General features: G+C 47.4%; 2 protein-coding genes across 2 annotated transcripts; one reads left to right on the top strand and one right to left on the bottom strand.

Moving 5' to 3' along the window:
* Positions 1 to 1,757: 1,757 nt before the first annotated feature.
* Positions 1,758 to 3,274, bottom strand: LOC109778705 (probable carboxylesterase 7). The gene has a single exon (XM_020337266.4). It carries the CDS (start codon positions 3,059 to 3,061, stop codon positions 1,937 to 1,939), a length of 1,125 nt encoding a protein of 374 aa, XP_020192855.1. The 5' UTR covers positions 3,062 to 3,274; the 3' UTR covers positions 1,758 to 1,936.
* An 856-nt stretch (positions 3,275 to 4,130) lies between these two features.
* Positions 4,131 to 5,338, top strand: LOC109778688 (uncharacterized). Its single transcript, XM_073499154.1, has 2 exons — positions 4,131 to 4,496; positions 4,796 to 5,338. Exons 1-2 carry the CDS (start codon positions 4,131 to 4,133, stop codon positions 5,336 to 5,338), a joined length of 909 nt encoding a protein of 302 aa, XP_073355255.1.
* The last annotated feature ends 13,066 nt before the right edge of the window (positions 5,339 to 18,404 follow it).

Genomic DNA, 18,404 nt, shown 5'->3' with positions numbered 1-18,404 from the left:
AGAAAACTGAGGTCCATCGGCGTGTTGGGTTGTGTTTTATGTCTGTTTTGACCCAAACCAAATGTCATCTTGTGTTGGCCTAATAGTGTCCCAGGCGGGTAGAATAGTGATTTTTTGTCGAAAGAGACCCTCTGCCCACTGGAATTGCCAGAAAAGACCCCCTCCGGACAAAATTGACAAAAAGGACCCCCTCATCCGTGGCGGCAGGCGACACGTGGCACCTGCCGCCACGGCAGGAGGCGGCCGCACGGGGCAGAACGGTTTTTTACAGCGCCAGTAGCCGGGACGGAACGGGCCAGGCGATGTGGGCCACGCCGCCACGGGGCGCGGCGGCTAGCGTTGTGGCTGCCGCTCCCTGGCCGACAGCCCCTGCTGCGCGCGGGCCGAGGCGTGGGCCAGGCCGCCACCGCAGGAGGCGGCTTCTGTTGCTCTGCACGCGCGATAGCTTTTCCTGTTGCATACGGCGCTCATTCCCACGCGCGCGGACGACGATGAATTTGACGGGCGGGAATCACTCCGGCTTTCTTCAGCGGATGCGACGGCACTGTGGAAATCACTCACTCGCTGCGGGAATCCGAGGCTGCGGGAACCTGTTGTGCCGACACTACAAGGATCCTCTTCCTTTTATATAGTATACTTCTGCTCCGTGCGCAAGCACACTGTCTCTGGCCTCCTCTTCTACGCTGTGAGTGTGTAAAAACACAGAGAAAGATAAACTCACTAGGCACTTTCACTCGTGATTTAGGGCGATTTAGAGTTGGATTTTGAATATGGTGAAGTTGAAGAAAAGATAGAAGAAGGTAAGATCTATCCATTTTTGTTGGTTTCGTTCGCATACATGATGCTTTTACTCTTTTTGTTTAGTTCATAACTATGTGTTCTCTGTTGTGTTAGGCATTATTTCATCACCTTTTGGAGTCATTTAGAGCTTTAGGAGTAGGATTTGCCTAGCGAAGTGAACTACGAAAAAAGAAGTTTAGACCAATCCCTTTATGTAGTGTAACTTTATAGTTAGACCTTTACGTGGGTCGAGCTATAAAGAGAGAATGATGGGCTGGCTTGGATGTAACTGGTCTACACCACCAGTGCTATGTGTGCAGTGCAAACTCATAAGTGGAAGTGGCTCTTTAGTCCCACCTCGCCTATGGAGGTGAGTTTAGACCAATCTATAAGGAGGCATCTCATGCCTCATTTAGATGAAGTGTTAGCGGAAAGCTATGCTAGAGGTACATCATACGTGTATAGCGTGTGCGCTTGCGTGTATATTCGCGACTAGACTTAGGACTTTGACGCTTGGCGCGACCGACCGCCCCCGCCCGCGTTTTGTATCAACCTTTTTTTTGCGTCTACTATCCATTCTGGGGATCCTTGGGGCATTGCCTTATTCATCGAAGCTTGATTCAACTTGCAGATGTTGGGATTTACTGTCAGCCCTCTCAAGCTTTCTAGTCATACGTGCATCGGATTTGAGTTACTGTCTGAATCTGGATAATCATCATGTGAAGATTACGTGCAAGCTGCTTCACTTGAGGTATTTACGGCCGTGCAATACATCAATAATGCGGCCCTAAAAGGAGGGTTTTTGAGCATCAAAACGCAAATAAGAGCTCGGATTCTTCAGAAAACGGGACAATGGCGGCACTTGTGTAGTCATGAATTTTTGCTCGACACGGGTCGGATGAGTCGACTCTGATGGACCGAGTGGACGTCTTCCTTGTTGGCAGTTGTTCATTCAGAGGTCAGAGGACACTGCTGTGTTCTTTTGTTGCCATTGCAAATATTGATCCCTTGCTTCGTGTTAATTGTAATCATTAGAAGTATTCATCAACCTTTCTTATGAACTTCATACAAATTTATAACAGAAAAAGCATGAAATACATCACAAACTGTGTGCTCCTTTGCTGCCGAATCATTCCCCGGGCGAAGAAGCAGAATCTCAACAGCGCCTGACGAAATCCGCCACCATGGCGAGCTCCTTGACGGCGGTGTCCGAGTCGTACTTGGGCAAGAAGTAGACATGCGCCTCGCCCTTGGCCTCGTGGAACTGGAGCTCGCCGTCCCACCCGCAAGCCTTGACCCCCTCCGCGTACGCGCGCGCCCGCTCCACGAACCAGCAGTGCTCCGCCGTGGTGACCAGCACGCGGCCGCTCCCGAGCCGCCTCCACTCCTCCGGGGACGCCGCCGGGTTGATGTACGGGTGGTCGGGCCCGAACTTGCCGCTGCAGATGACCTCCCACGCGCGCTCGAAGCCGCCGCGGTACCCGGCGTCCGTCGGCTCCCCGCCCACCGGCTCTTTCCCCCAGAAGTAGGGGTTCAGGAGCGCCACGCCGCTGACCTTGCCGCCGTAGCCGTCGATGCGCTCCTTCCCCAGCCGTATCGCCGTGGCGTGCGCCATGTTGGCGCCGGCGCTGTCGCCCGCGAGGACGACGCGGGAGGCGTCGCCGTGCGCGGCGAGCCAGGGCTCGGCGCCGCCCGGGCGGCACGCGCCGACGACCGCCTTGAGGGCCGCGAAGGCGTCGTCGTAGGCGGCCGGGATGGGGTGCTCCGGGGCGAGACGGTAGTCGGCCGAGACGACGACGGCGGGGACCGCGGCGGCGAGGGAGGCGCAGTACCTGTGGTAGAGCGGGGAGGCGGCGGTGTGGACGAAGAACGCGCCGCCGTGGAAGAAGACGACGACGGGGAGCTTCTTGCCTGGCTCCGTGGCGGCGACGGCGGAGGGGAGGTAGAGGCGGGCGTGGATGTTGGCCGCGGGGTCGAGGACGACGTCCTTGGAAGCGACGCCGTTGGCGGGGTCCCCGGAGGGGCAGGGCGGGACGGTCTCGACGCCGTCGAAGCGCTCGACGCGGCCGCTCTTGTGCACGCGCAGGACGCCCGGCATGTCGTACTCCAGCTCCAGCTCGGCGCCGGCGTTCATGGCGGCGGTGGCGGGCGCGGCCTTCGGCTCCGGGGCGCGGGGATTTAGGATTTGGATCGGGAACTGGTAGAGCACAGCGGCGAGCGGAGCGACGAGGAGAGCTGCCCACAGCAATCGTCCCGACGACTCTGGAGCAGAAATTGGCATTTTCTGGTCCGTTTGTTGGCAGGTCGCTGTTACGGAGAGAGAGAGAGCTGGCGATGGGATCTGGAGAGATCTGGTGCGGGTCGGGTTTCAGTCGAACGCTACTTTTTCTTAGCACCGATCGAACACTACTGGTGGGAATGTGCCGAAAGTTTTTTTAATAAAATAATTAATTCAATGATTTACAAGTGGATACTTTGTAAATGATTGGATTTTTATTCCTGGGTTACGGTTCTTAATTGGCCAGTCTATGAGAAGCCAAATTTTCGGTCGTCAGTCTATAGTAGATCAATTTAAAATTGAAATATTCACTTCCTAGACGTTCATGTTTGTAGGTGAGTATAAGAACATGCTAATCATTCTGGTTTACATGGATGGTGAAGTGCAACATGGATCCATGGGTGTGGAGTATAGTGTTCCTCCGAAATTAACACTTCCATCATTCAAGAAAACCAATTTTGAAGACATCAAAAGTGAGACATGTCGATGATTTAGACATATTAATGTCAGTGCTCAAAACAACTCGAATGTCCAAGCTCGCTATGGTATTGGATCTCCCGGATCGCATTATTTTCAATTAATTTCATTATATGAGGAAACATGATGGAACATGATTTTTGAGAAGATCAAGTCCCGGACAATGTGGCAAGTGATAGAATTATATGTCAATTTCAAATTGATCCTGTAGTTCAGAAACTATCAGAGTATTTGACAAAAAACTACCACATTAGGGGTATCCGTCCCACAGAACTATCACTTTCAAAAAAGTGACTAATAACTACCGAAAATTTCAAATTTTGTGGCAAAAAACTACCAAGTCGTGTTGATCGTCCATTTAGCCGTTTTAACCGCTTAACTGACAGGGATGGCCCACATGGCAGGCCGACGGCAGCCCTAACGGCTAACGGACGCCCGCTCGCGGCCGTTAGTGGCCCGGCTCGGTCGGAACCAGCCAGGGGCTAGGTCAAAACAACCGACCGGCCGACCGAGCGAACCATCAGTCACTCACTCCTCTCCCCGAGCTCTCTTCTTCCTCTGTTTCCTCCGGCGACTGCGACGCGGCGGCGCGAGGATGCCTTCCTGGCCCAACAGCAACGAGACATCCGACGCCGACGATGACGAGTACATGGATGAGTACAACAGCATGCAAATGGAGTATTTTGTAAGTGAGCTCACTCTGTTCTCTCCTATGCTAGGGTTAGGGTTAGGGTTTGAGCTCACTCTGCTCTTCCATGTAGTTCTTATGTGTGAGGTGTTGTGGCTGATATATATGGGGTTGGTACTGCAGCAAACTCCTGACACGGTGATAGATCCAAGTTTCAGTGGGCTTGTGGTTGAATCTGACCGTAAGTGCATCCTGCACAGGCAGAGACCAGGCAGGTTTGTGGCATTTGAAGGGACTGACACTGGAAGGAGATTCATTGGATGTGCTATTACGGTAAGAGCAACTATTGTTAGTGGTTTTCATGTGTAGATTAATTTGGTGGTACATAGTGCAAACAACATTGATATTCTTGTTGTTTCAGTATCTGTTTATTGAAAACTGAAGTACAAAGCTGGTGTGGTGTTCATGTGTTAGCTAAATCTATGATAGGAACTGAATCTAGGCAACATCTAAAATTGGTCTAACTGAATTTCTTTGTTACTGCATTCAGACAAACATTGATATGTATGTATGAATTCTGTAACTGAATTTTACTGGATTTAGTTATCATTAATATTTCACTGCATTTTCAGGATGGTGTGAACTGTGGTGTTCTGGAGTGGGTAGATGCCCCTTGGCCAGTAATTCTGCAGAGGTGTTTAACCAAGCTGTGGGATATGTATCATGAGGAGAACCTTGGTAGAGTCCAAGACAAAGAAGCTCATGAGATAGAGGTTGAGAAACTGAAGAAGGAGCTGGATTCTCTTGCCAATCAGTACAGTCAGCTTGTGGATGATGTATCCAAGCTGTTTGATTACCAGGATGGGCAGAAATCCCATGACATGGATTACACAAGCCATGAACTTAAGGAGAAGAAGCATCAGCTTGAGGAGCAGGCAAAGATTGAGGTTCAAATGGAGAAGCTTAAGCTGAAGAAAGAACAGAGGTGCATCCTACAGAGTCAAGCTGATATCATTCAAAACACCAGGAAGGCCATGAAGGAGATAGAAGTGGATAGAGACCTCCTTAAAGAAGAGAAGAAGAAGCTGGAGCATGTCATTTCTGAGCTACTGAAGGTTGGTCATGGGTCCAAGGAAAAGCTGGACAAGATCAAACAAGTTGTCATGGAGGAGTGATTTTTTAGGCATGGTTGGTAAGTAAATATGAGGCCTCTATATATAACTGGCCTAGCAATGAAGGAGTCTGATGAAAATATGCATCTCAGTACTAATATTAGCTAATGAACTGCCTAAGCCTAAGAACTGCCTATGGTTTCAGATCATTTTGGTTGTGGTGTGGGGTGCTGTTATGGCCGTGATCTGTAATGCTCTAAGATGATGTTATATTTAATGCCCTGATGCTAAGTTAAAAACCTTATTATCTAAGCTTGCTGCAGTTTCTATCTATCTTTTTTATCCTACCTGCAATATGGTCCTGAGAAGTTTGTTGTAACATTTCACAGATTGCACAAACTTGGTAACACTGAACAAAGGTAGGTAGTTCACATAGGAGGCACCATAGGTAGCATTACATAGATAGCACAATACTTGCTAAAACTGAAGATTACTGACACTGACGAAACTGACATAGGTAGTTCAATTGACGAAACTGACATAGGTAGTTCAACTACTGACGAAACTGAATTTGAAACTTATAGTTTCAGATTCACTTAGTTGTCTGTCCTGCTAAGCGTCCGGATCGTCGTACCTCTTGCTTCAGTTGGGTGGGATTTGGCTGCACCTCCACCTCCTCTTCCTCTTCGTCTTCATCGATGATGATGATGGGAGGAGGACGGCGGCGAGCCTGCACAGCTGGCTGTGCGACGATCTGTAGGTCGTCGTCGTCTTCGTGCACCTCTGCTGCGTTTGCATTTGATGTAGCTTGTGCTGGAGCGACATAGCGGTGGTCTGCCCACCGCTGCCTCTGCCCAGCATCGCCGGAGTCGGCCTCCTTCATTGCCCATAGGAGAATGTCGATGGGCATGACCACCTTACCTGGGTTTCCATAGCGCTGCTCCATGCGCTGCTTCTCCTCGCTAGTCGCCTTCTTCCTCACTTCCTCTGCTGCATCTACCAGCCCAATAACGCTGGTGTACCTCATGGCGACCTTCATGTAGTCGAGGAAGAGTTCTTGGTCGCCGCGTGCTGAACCAAGAAGCATGGCAACCCATCCCTTGCCAGTTGGGAATGGGTTTAGCCATGGGTCTGGGGAAGGGGAAGAGGAAGAACCAGCCATGGTTGGAGCTAGGGAGAGGAAGAGTAGTTGTGGGTGCGGCAGAAATGAGGTGGGGGAGTTAAGTGGGGGAGGTGTTGTGTGGCAGTGGAGTAGTAATAGTGAGGAGATTTTACTAGTCTTTACAGGTGGTAGATGTGTTGTATTTAATGTTCACAGTTTCAGTGTGTTGAAACTTGTGATAATTTGCTGCCATTTCTCATCGGGAAAGTGAAAGTTAGGTTGGAATGTAACCAAATTTAAACCAAAATTAGAAACATTCAGCAGTGCTTAGATAGCATGATCCTTAACCAGATTCAGGCATAGACAGAGACGAAACATTCAGTACCACGCATTAAAACGCATAAAACATAGATAGTTCGAGCTGATTTAAGCAAACATAGTACTAATATAGACGACGAAGATGATGAGAATTTGCTGTTGCATCTCCATTGTTGCATGCTCTCTCACTCTGCAGACGACGAAGATGACGCCGCTCTGAACATTCAGAAGTAACAACAATAAGTGCACGCAAATGCAGTATAAAGGAAGAAATAAGTTCAGAGACATACATAAACAGAAAACACAGAGCATGCAGAGAACATGTAGAGAACTAATCCTCTCTTCCTTCGAACGCAGCCAACATCCTAGTCCACCGAGTCCTTGTTACTTGGAATCGATGGAAGCTTGCCCTGTCTCTTGCCCACCAGATGACAAGGTCATCCGTGATGTGCTTTCCTTCTGGGAACGCCTCATTGAACTGCTTGACATCGTTGGCGTTGCGTTCTGCCATAATCCTGGCAGCCAGCCTCCGCCGTCGCTCCAGCGCGTGCGCTCTGCGATTGGCCCTCGCAGCAGCCCTATCAACCTCCTCATGGTCATCCACTAGCTCTCCTAATGCTGGATCCATCTCTGGCTGAACTAGGGTCCGCGTGCTTCCGCGGCGGCTAGGTTTAGGGTTAGGGGAAAGAGGTTGTAGGATCGTTGCGTCTTTTGTAGACAGAATGGCAGGCTTGGGAGGGGGCAGAGAGATCCAATAACCGAGCCCAGTGCCAAGCCCAAAATAATAAAGCATAACAGGGCAGCAGGCCCATCTTAGACAAGTTCAGTTTCAGACAAGTTCAGACAAGTGCAGAAACTAAGTGCAGAGACTAAGTGCAGAAACTAAGTTCAGAAACTAAGTTCAGAAAAGTTCAGAAACTAAGTTCAGACTTACCATTAGTTACCACTTGCATAGAAGTAGCCCTTCAATTTGGAGCTTGGATACCTCTTCCTTTTGGTCCCTGCCAAACCTTGTGCAGAAGTTGTGGCAGATCTTGGTGCACTGAAACCAGAATTTCTCCCTCTACCTGCAGGCCTGCCCCTTCTGGATGTACCAACAGGGGCTGGTGCTGATGCAGAGGTCCTGGAGCAGAATGTGATTCTCTACTTGCAGTTGCAGCAGGGACTGATATGGTAGGATTGGCTCTTCTTCCAGTTGTAGCATGGCCTTGAGCTGGTGCAGCTGGTGTATCTGCATAAACTGCCCTGTTTTCCTGCATTCAAAAACCAGGACACATTTAGTGAGGTAAATACCATGGAAAAAGGAAACTTGTAAGTCATGTAATTACTTGATGTTTGTTTTTCCTCATCTGAAGCTTAGGCCTCAGAGCCTTCTGGCAACTTGTATACTTGTGTCCTTCTAGCCCACAGTTACTACATGTTATAGTCCCCATCCTACTACTATCTCTTGGACCTGGAACTTCAAACTGCCCTTTCCTCCTTGCAGTTTGTTTTTTCCCTGCCTTTTCTTTAAAAACAGGAGGCTCAATGTCTGGTGTGTTTGATTGAGGCCAGCAATCTGGACCAGGGACAGGGTATATAATTTCTTTGTATGTCTCAAAATATAATGTCTTCTTGAAAAATTCACTAACATAGTCCTCAGGATGCAATTTTTGCTTTGTCATTGCAGATATGGCATGACTGCAAGGTACTCCTAACATGTTCCATCTTTTGCAATCACAGGTATATTTTTCCATGTCAACACAATATTGTTTTTCTTTGCTGGTAACTTGCCATATTGTTTCACCTGCTCTATCAGCCTGGCAATACTTGGCATATTTCTTGTTCTCTTCTAAAATCTCTGCATAGTTGGGTGTGATTGTCCACCTGCTAATCTGTAACTTCTCTCTGGTCTGCTGCCTCTTGATCATCTGCTTGGTCCTAATCCCTTCAAACATTATCCTTATAGGCTTAGCCCTAACATCCAGTATCATCTTGTTGAACACTTCACTCAGGTTGTTCACCACTAGATCTGTTTTGCATGTATGATCCATAGCAAACCTAGCCCAAGCAGAAGCATCAATCTTTTTAGCCATTTCCAAGCATCCTCACACCGTGCTTTCAAATCTGCCATCCCTAATTCATGCCATGTTTTGTGTAAGAGTAGCTAGCCTGGTCCACACATTTCTTTAGTTCCTGCCCCCTAAATCCAGCTGCTTGGAAATTTGCATATATGTGCCTAAGACAGTACCTTTGAGGTGAATCAGGGAATACCTCATTTATTGCCTTAAGCAAGCCCTGTGCATTAACCAATTAGTAATGCACATGATCAAACTTAAATAATTCCAGTAGGTACTAAAACCACATTGATCAAACATATTTGTGCATAAGACACTAACCTTTTGCCTGTCAGATATGATGGTGTATGTTCCAAACTTGTTGCCACTACCAATGCAACATCTCAACTGAGTTAAAAACCAAGTCCAACTCTCTCCATCTTCCTTGTCAACCACACCAAAAGCTATGGGGTAGATGTTGTTGTTGCCATCCCTTCCTGTGGCTGCAAGTATTTGTTGTCCAGTGGTTAACTTGATGAAGCATCCATCAAGACCTGGATTAAGTGACAAATTAGCTACAGCATAGAACTACCTAATTAATAACAGTTAAATCTTCAAAAATTACCTATAAATGGTCTGCAACCATTAAGGAAACCTTCCTTTGAAGCTGCTAAACAATAGAAAAGATACTTGAATCTAGGAGTAGGTGCTGGGTTTTCTGGATCTTCAAATGTTGTCACTATACACCTGCTCCCAGGGTTTGTATCAAGAACAACTTGAAGATAATCTCTTAACCTCAAATACTGCTGCTTGTGATCACCTTGCACCACATCAACAGCCTTCCTCCTTGCCCTATATGCCACACTCCTTGACACATCCACTGAAAACTTGGTCTTTGTCTTTTTAATTAATCCATCCACAGGAGATCTAATGTCTTCTCTCAATGCTTCCTGTACTGATCTGGACAACCACTTTGTAGTAACCTTTGTGGACTCTGCACATGCTCCACAAGTGTGCACAATATGACACTTCTTGATGCAGAAAGTTTTCTCATGAGCTATTTTAGAGGCAGTGATATAAAAATCACATCCTTGTGCTCTCTCTGAGCACCAAACAATAATCCTATCTGGGGCATTTCTATGGTATTGAAAGTTCCTCAATGTCCTAATGCGAAAATCCCTAAGTGCATCTCTGTACTCATAAACACTGGTGAAGCACAATCCCTTACAAAACTGTTCTTCTGGGTTTGGTAGTTTGGGATTGAACCATACCCTTTCCTTCAACTTCATATTCCTTCTCTTCCTACCACTTGGTAGTTTATAGGATCCTTCAGGCTCATCTTCTTCATCACTAATGCCATAATCACCAGGAAAACATTTTTCATCAGCTTCAGGCAACCAATCTGGTTTTTCCATTTTCTCAGCCTCATTGTGTGATCTAATTGTTGGACCAGGATTTCTCACTGGCTTTAGTTTCTGTGCCATTGGTCTATCTTCATCATCAGATGAAGAAACTGCTTGCAGTTCCACACTGTTGCCATCTGAATCAGACAGAAATTCGGATACATCAGCGTCACCTTCAAAATGATTGAGGTCAGCTTCTCTCTGAAGAATACTTTTCTTAAGCTCTTCCTTTCTGTCCATGCTTGTATCCATCAACTTAGTGCAACTTTGTTGGGTGTTAACAAAATAATAATCTCTGTTTTCATCTGCATTACACAGCTCATTTGCTCTCACAACTCTTATGTTCACACTCTTTTCATTTAGAGAGTGGAGCAACATCTGCTACACATCATCTTCAGAAGATATTTTCTCTAAGCCTTCTATCCCTTTATGAGCATCACTAACATAGTACATATAATCATCAGAGCAGCAACCCTCACTCCTAATAAGAGATATCAGAGTCCCAAATGATATGTCTGACTGGTACATGTTTCTAACAACAGAATCTCTGCCTTCTAAATGGAACAAAATTCCCCATTTTGGGTCATCAATACTGGACAAAAATGGAATGAATTATTATAAAGAATGCACACTGCTAAAGTTTCTAACAATTTGCAATTACTCTGTTATCATACATTAGGGAAAATTGACCTAAAATACATCCTGTCAATAAAACTGAAAAGGAAGAAGATATGTTGTACCTGCCGCCTCCCGCACGAGGAAGCTTGCGCCGGCCACGAGGTGCACTTCTTGTCGTCGTCGGTGCTGGAGACGCCGCCAACTCCTGGGATGGCTCGTCGGTGGTCGAGCCGCCGCCGCCGCCAACTCCAGATTCAGGCTATTGCACCGCAAAGCTACAGCTGCTAGAGCTGCCTAGCCACGTATCGACCTCCGAAAGGTTGACGCGGCCCCCAACTACGTCAGGAGGTTGGCCGCCGAACAAATCGCCGTCGGGGTTTGGATCCACCGCCGCCATTACCACCGCCGCCTAGGGATACAGAGGAGAGAGCTCGGGGAGAGAGATGGTTCGCTCGGTCGGTCGGCCGGTCGGTCGTTTTGACCTAGCCCTGGCTGGTTCCGACCGAGCCGGGCCACTAACGGCCGCGAGCGGGCGTCCGTTAGCCGTTAGGGCTGCCGTCGGCCTGCCATGTGGGCCATCCCTGTCAGTTAAGCGGTTAAAACGGCTAAATAGACGATCAACACGACTTGGTAGTTTTTTGCCACAAAATTTGAAATTTTCGGTAGTTATTAGTCACTTTTTTGAAAGTGATAGTTCTGTGGGACGGATACCCCTAATGTGGTAGTTTTTTGTCAAATACTCAAACTATCAAGGCTGGGTGAAAATCGAAAAATAGGAAGGACGCCATTGAGAACATCGTCCATGGCCGGATGCCATTGTAGACAACGTCCAGGCCTGAACGCTATTGCAAACAATGTCCAGTTTTAAGGTTTGCCCAGCCATCATCTCGGACTAAACAAGGTCGTTTCCTAGCGACACATGGAACTTAGGTGAGCTATAAACCCTAGTACGCATGCAGCCATTGCTCCTTGACCGCCGTGCGGTAAGCAACCTCTAGCAGCCGACAACGCCGAGGAACAACATCATCACACAGGCCGCTCTCCATTAGGATCCTCCAATCAATATTTTGGTTGGTTCATGCTAGTTGTTCTACGACCCTGTTGCATCTCCTTTGTTTGAATCTTCCATACAATTAATTCAATGATTTACATGTGGATACTTTGTAAATGATTGGATTTTTATTCCTGGGTTACGGTTCTTAATTGGCCAGTCTATGAGAAGCCAAATTTTCCGTCGTCAGTCTATAGTAGATCAATTTAAAATTGGAATATTCACTTCCTACACGTTCATATTTGTAGGTGAGTATAAGAACATGCTAATCGTTCTGGTTTACATGGATGGTGAAGTGCAACATGGATCCATGGGGGTGGAGTATAGTGTTCCTCCGAAATTAACACTTCCAGCATTCAAGAAAACCAATTTTGAAGACATCAAAAGTGAGACATGTCGATGATTTAGACATATTAATGTCAGTGCTCAAAACAACTCGAATGTCCAAGCTCGCTATGGTATTGGATCTCCCGGATCACATTATTTTCAATTAATTTCATTATATGAGGAAACATGATGGAACATGATTTTTGAGAAGATCAAGTCCCGGACAATGTGGCAAGTGATAGAATTATATGTCAATTTCAAATTGATCCTGTAGTTCTGAAACTGTCAAGGCTGGGTGAAAATTTGAAAAATAGGAGGGACGCCATTGAGAACAACGTGCATGGGCGGATGCCATTGTAGACAGCGTCCAGGCCTGAACGCTATTGCAAACAACGTCCAGTTTTGAGGTTTGCCCAGCCATCATATCAGACTAAACAAGGTCATTTCCTAGCGACACATGGAACTTAGGTGAGCTATAAACCCTAGTACGCATGCAGCCATTGCTTCTTGACCGTCGTACGGTAAGCAACCTCTAGCAGCCGACAACGCCGAGGAGCGAGATCATCTCACTGGCCGCTCTACATTAGGATCCTTCAATCGATTTTGTGGTTGGTTCATGTTAGTTGTTCTACGACCCTATTGCATCTCCTTTGTTTGAATCTTCTATACAATTAATTCAATGATTTACAAGTGGATACTTTGTAAATGATTGGATTTTTATTCCTTGGTTACGGTTCTTAATTGGCTAGTCTATGAGAAGCCAAATTTTTCGCCGTTAGTCTATAGTAGATCAATTTAAATTGGAATATTCACTTCCTACACGTTCATGTTTGTAGGTGAGTATAAGAACATGCTAATCGTTCTGGTTTACATGGATGGTGAAGTGCAACATGGATCCATGGGTGTAGAGTATAGTGTTCCTCCGAAATTAACACTTCCAGCATTCAAGAAAACCAATTTTGAAGATATCAAGAGTGAGACATGTCGATCATTTAGACATATTAATGTCAGTGCTCAAAACAACCCGAATGTCCAAGCTCGCTATGGTATTGGATCTCCCGGATCACATTATTTTCACTTAATTTCATTATATGAGGAAACATGATGGAACATGATTTTTGAGAAGATCAAGTCCCAGACAATGTGGCAAGTGATAGAATTATATGTCAACTTCAAATTGATCCCATAGTTCTGAAACTGTAAAGGCTGGGTGAATATTTGAAAAATAGTAAGGACGCCATTGAGAATAGCGTCCACGGCCGGATGCCATTTTAGACAGCGTCCAGGCCTGAACGCTATTGCAAACAACGTCCAGTTTTAAGGTTTGCCCAGTCATCATATCGGACTAAACAAGGTTGTTTCCAAGTGACACATGGAACTTAGGTGAGCTATAAACCCTAGTAAACATGCAGCCATTGCTCCTTGACCACCGTACGGTAAGCAACCTCTAGCAGCCGACAACGGCGAGGAGTGGGATCATCTCACTGGCCGCTCTCCATTAGGATCCTCCAATCGATTTTGTGGTTGGTTCATGTTAGTTGTTCTACGATCCTATTGCATCTCCTTTGTTTGAATCTTCTATACAATTAATTGAATGATTTACGAGTGGATACTTTGTAAATGATTGCATTTTTATTCCTGGGTTACGGTTCTTAATTGGCTAGTCTATGAGAAGCCAAATTTCCAGCCGTTAGTCTATAGTAGATCAATTTAAAATTGGGATATCCACTTCCTGCATGCTCATGTTTGCAGGTGAGTATAAGGACATGTTAATCGTTATGGTTTACATGGATGGTGAAGTGCAACATGGATCCATGGGTGTGGACTATAATGTTCCTCCGAAATTAACACTTCCAGCATTCAAGAAAACCAATTTTGAAGACATCAACAGTGAGACATGTCGATGATTTAGACATGTTAAGGTCAGTGCTCAAAACAACCCGAACATCCAAGCTCGCTATGATATTGGATCTCCCGGATCACATTATTTTCAATGAATTTCATTATATGATGAAAGATGATGGAACATGATTCTTGAGAAGACCAAGTCCTGGACAATGTGGCAAGTGATAGAGTTATATGTTAATTTCATGCCAAAACAAGACATGTTGAGCTAAGTCAGCGGTGCAAGCAACATACCAATAATTGGAAGGCAATCACAAAGGTATGAAAGTGCAATACATTCATTATTGCATCAAACATCTGTTAGTGCCTTTTCAAACTGTAATACACGTGGTCCTGATTTCGACAAGGCACATGCTCCATCTTCTACTCGTGGTAATGTGACAAATGCTTTGCCAACAAGTGCTTTACCATGGATTGGCAACCCCACAAACAACTGACATCTTGTGACATAATAGCCATTTCTCCTCCAGGTACGTGAAAACTATTTGTCTTAGGCCACCTACGCTCCACCAATACTTTCCCAAGTTTTGGATATTTGTGCCGGCTCTGAGGCATCCATAAGACCATAACAAATCACTGAAATGTATCCATTTCAAGACTATGTTACAACATAAAAGGAACGAGTAAGATGTTGAAGTGAAATATCAAAGCAATCATTTGAATTTATTCTTCACAATACTACAATGATAAATAAATCTCAAACAATCCCATGTTTTCAGCTATGCCTAATGTGACGCCCCCGATTTGACCGTACACTAATCATGCACGCAAATGTGTACGATCAAGATCAGGGACTCATGGGAAGATATCACAACACAACTCTACAACATAAATAAGACATACAAGCATCATAATACAAGCCAGGGGCCTCGAGGGCTCGAATACAAGTGCTCGATCATAGACGAGTCAGCGGAAGCAACAATATCTGAGTACAGACATAAGTTAAACAAGTTTGCCTTAAGAAGGCTAGCACAAAAGTAGTAACGATCGAAAAGGCAAGGCCTCCTGCCTGGGACCTCCTAACTACTCCTCGAAGCCGAACCCCATGTAGAATCATCCTCGGGATCTCTAGCTCCTGGACTCCAGCATCTGGTTGCGACAAGCAGGTATAGAAAGGGGAAAAGAAGGAGAAAAGCAACCGTGAGTACTCATCCTAAGTACTCGCAAGCAAGGAGCTACACTACATATGCATGGGTATATGTGTAAAGGGCCATATCAGTGGACTGAACTGCACAATGCCAGAATAAGAGGGGGGATAGCTAATCCTGTCGAAGACTACGCTTCTGGCCACCTCCATCTTGCAGCATGTAGAAGAGAGTAGATGGTAAGTTCACCAAGTAGCATCGTATAGCATAATCCTACCCGGCGATCCCCTCCTCGTCGCCCTGTTAGAGAGCGATCACCGGGTTGTATCTGGCACTTGGAAGGGTGTATTTTATTAAGTATCCGGTTCTAGTTGTCATAAGGTCAAGGTACAACTCCGGGTCGTCCTTTTACCGAGGGACACGGTTATTCGAATAGATAAACTTCCCTGCAGGGGTGCACCACATAACCCAACAAGCTCGATCCCATTTGGTCGGACACACTTTTCTGGGTCATGCCCGGCCGCGGAAGATCAACACGTCGCAGCCCCACCTAGGCTCAACAGAGAGGTCAGCACGCCGGTCTAAACCCTATGCGCGCAGGGGTCTGGGCCCATCGCCCATTGCACACCTGCACGCTGCGTACGCGGCCGGAAGCAGACCTAGCCCCCTTAATACAAGCGCGAGCTTACGGTCCAATGCGGCGCGCACCACTCAGTCGCTGACGTCAAAAAGAGCTTCGGCTGATACCACGACGTCAAGTGCCCATAACTGTTCCCGCGTAGCTGGTTAGTGCGTATAGACCAAATGGCCAGACTCAGATCAAATACCAAGATCTCGTTAAGCGTGTTAAGTATCCACGAACACCGACCAGGGCCAAGCGCACCTCTCTCCTAGGTGGTCTCAACCTGCCCTGTCGCTCCGCCACAAAGTAACAGTCGGGGGCGTCAGGAACCCAGGCCCATCTCTACCGGGATGGAGCCACCTGTCCTTTCAGCCCCCTCATCAGAATCACTTGCGGGTACTCCTCGAGCCGACCCGACTTTAGTCACCACATGTGTCATGTATATAAAGTATATAGTATATACCCGTGATCACCTCCCGAAGTGATCACGGCCCAGTAGTATAGCATGGCAGACAGACAAGAGTGTAGGGCCACTGATGGAACACTAGTATCCTATACTAAACAGTAGGATAGCAGGTAAGGGTAACAACTGTAGCAACAATGACAGGCTATGCATCAGGATAGGATTAACGGAAAGCAGTAACATGCTACACTACTCTAATGCAAGCAGTATAGAGAAGAATAGGCGATATCTGGTGATCAAGGAGGGGGCTTGCCTGGTTCCTTTGGCAAGGAAGGGTCGTCAACTCCGTAGTCGAACTGGGGTCGCCGGCAGTCTCGGGGTCTACCGAAAAGAAGTAACGGAGGGGGAACACAATAAATAACAAAGCAATCAAAGCATCACAAAGCGTAACATGGCAATACGCGGTGCTAGGTGTGCCCTAATGTGGTAGTAGTGATAATGACGAAGGGGGGAAACATCCGGGAAAGTATCCCCGGCGTTTCGCGTTTTCGAACAGATGAACCGGAGGGGGAAAGTTGCGTGTTTGCTATGCTAGGGATGTGTGGTGAACGAACGGGCTGCGTATCCGGATTCGTCTCGTCGTTCTGAGCAACTTTCATGTAGAAAGTATTTTCATCCGAGATACAGATTAAAAGATATGATTTTCAAAGAATATATTAATTTCTGGAATTTAATTAATTATTAAATTTAATTCGAAACTGGATTTATGACATCAGCATGATGTCATGCTGACGTCAGCAGTCAACAGGGGTTGACTGGTCAACCTGACCAGTGGGTCCCACTGGTCAGTGACACATTTTAATTAAACATATTAATTAACCTAATCAGGATTAATTAGGGGTGGGCCCCACTGTCATTGACAACTTAATTAGCTAATTAGGCTAATTAGGTAACTAATGTTTAATTAATTTAATTAGTTGTTTAGTTTAATTAATCCAAATTAATTAAGTTAATTAATTAATTATTTTTATTATTATTTATTTATTTATATTTTTAATTCTTTTTTTAAACGTTCTCAGGGGCGTGGGGCCCAGTGTCATAGGCACAGGCCGCAAGCGGGCACTGGGCGCTAGCGGGCAGCGGGCGCGGGGTGCCGGCCCGACTGGGTGCTGCCCCAGGCCAGCCGGGGCCGCGGCGGGGGCACGAGCGCGCGGGTTCGGGCGAAGCCTCCTGAGGTGCGAGCGCAGCCCGCATGGGCGCACGCCCAGGGGCATGGCCGTGGCCACAGCAGGAGCGGCCGGTGCTGGTCGGCGGGCAGAGGCCGCGGGCAGGGCCGACAAAGACGACCGCCGATGCGGCCAAACAGCGGACGGACGGGCGCGGTGCTAGGCAGAGCAGTAGGTGGGCGCGGCGGCCGGAGACAAGGCCAGGGGCGGGATCACGATGGACGGTGCGGGGAGGCGGCAGAAGCACCAGGAGGCGGCGACGGCAGCTGCGTCGCGGGATGCATGGGAGCACAGCCGAAGGCCAACGGCGCGCGCGGCCACCTACGACGACAGAGACGAGGGGGAATCAGCGGGGGCTCACAGCAGAGCGTAGGGGACGGCAGTGGGCTCGGGGAGACGCGGTAGCGAGCGATGTGCGGCGGTGTAGAGGGCGCCGGCGTCGTGTGGCGGCGACTTGGGGCGACGGTGTCCAGGCGGTGGGGCGCGGCTCGATCCGGCGGCCTCGAGGTCGGTGACGGGGCGAGGCGACGGCAGCGAGGTGAGGCGGCGCCGAGGACCGGCGCCGGCGTCGAGGAGTGGGCGGCGCGGTCGCCGAGGAGAGGCGGCGCGGTCGGGACGAGGCCGATGGGGGCGATGGGATCGGGGCACTCGCCCGATCTGGATCACGCGATGGGGGGGGGAATGGGGATCATGGGGAGAGGGGTTAGGGTTTCGGGGGGTTGGCCAAATAGGCCAACGGGCGTGCGGGAGTGGGCCGGCCTGGCCGGCAAAGGCCAGTTGGGCCACGAGGCCCACGAGGGCAGGGGGTTTCTCCTCTTTTTATTTTTATTCTTTTCCAGTTTCTTTTATTTATTTTTCTTTTCTGTTTTATTTTATTACTAGTAGATTTTAGTTTTATAAAAATATGAGACCAACACTTAAATTAGTGTTTTAAATTACCCCTCTGCCACAAGAAGTTTCACACTTTAATAAAATAGGTTTATATTTGTTTGCTATTTAAAAGCATGTAATAAATATTTTTAGCCCCTGTTTT

The sequence above is a fragment of the Aegilops tauschii genome, chromosome 5, assembly GCF_002575655.3.
Source record: "Aegilops tauschii subsp. strangulata cultivar AL8/78 chromosome 5, Aet v6.0, whole genome shotgun sequence".
Taxonomy (NCBI): Eukaryota; Viridiplantae; Streptophyta; class Magnoliopsida; order Poales; family Poaceae; genus Aegilops; species Aegilops tauschii.
This window is presented reverse-complemented; position numbering and strand designations above follow the sequence as displayed.

What these genes read in the sequence shown, in the direction of transcription:
- LOC109778705 (XM_020337266.4), bottom strand. Translation starts at nt 3,061, where the DNA reads ATGCCAATTTCTGCTCCAGAGTCGTCGGGACGATTGCTGTGGGCAGCT.
- LOC109778688 (XM_073499154.1), top strand. Translation starts at nt 4,131, where the DNA reads ATGCCTTCCTGGCCCAACAGCAACGAGACATCCGACGCCGACGATGAC. An exon ending in TCATTGGATGTGCTATTACG is followed by an intron (nt 4,497 to 4,795) that starts GTAAGAGCAACT and finishes CTGCATTTTCAG; the next exon opens with GATGGTGTGAACTGTGGTGT.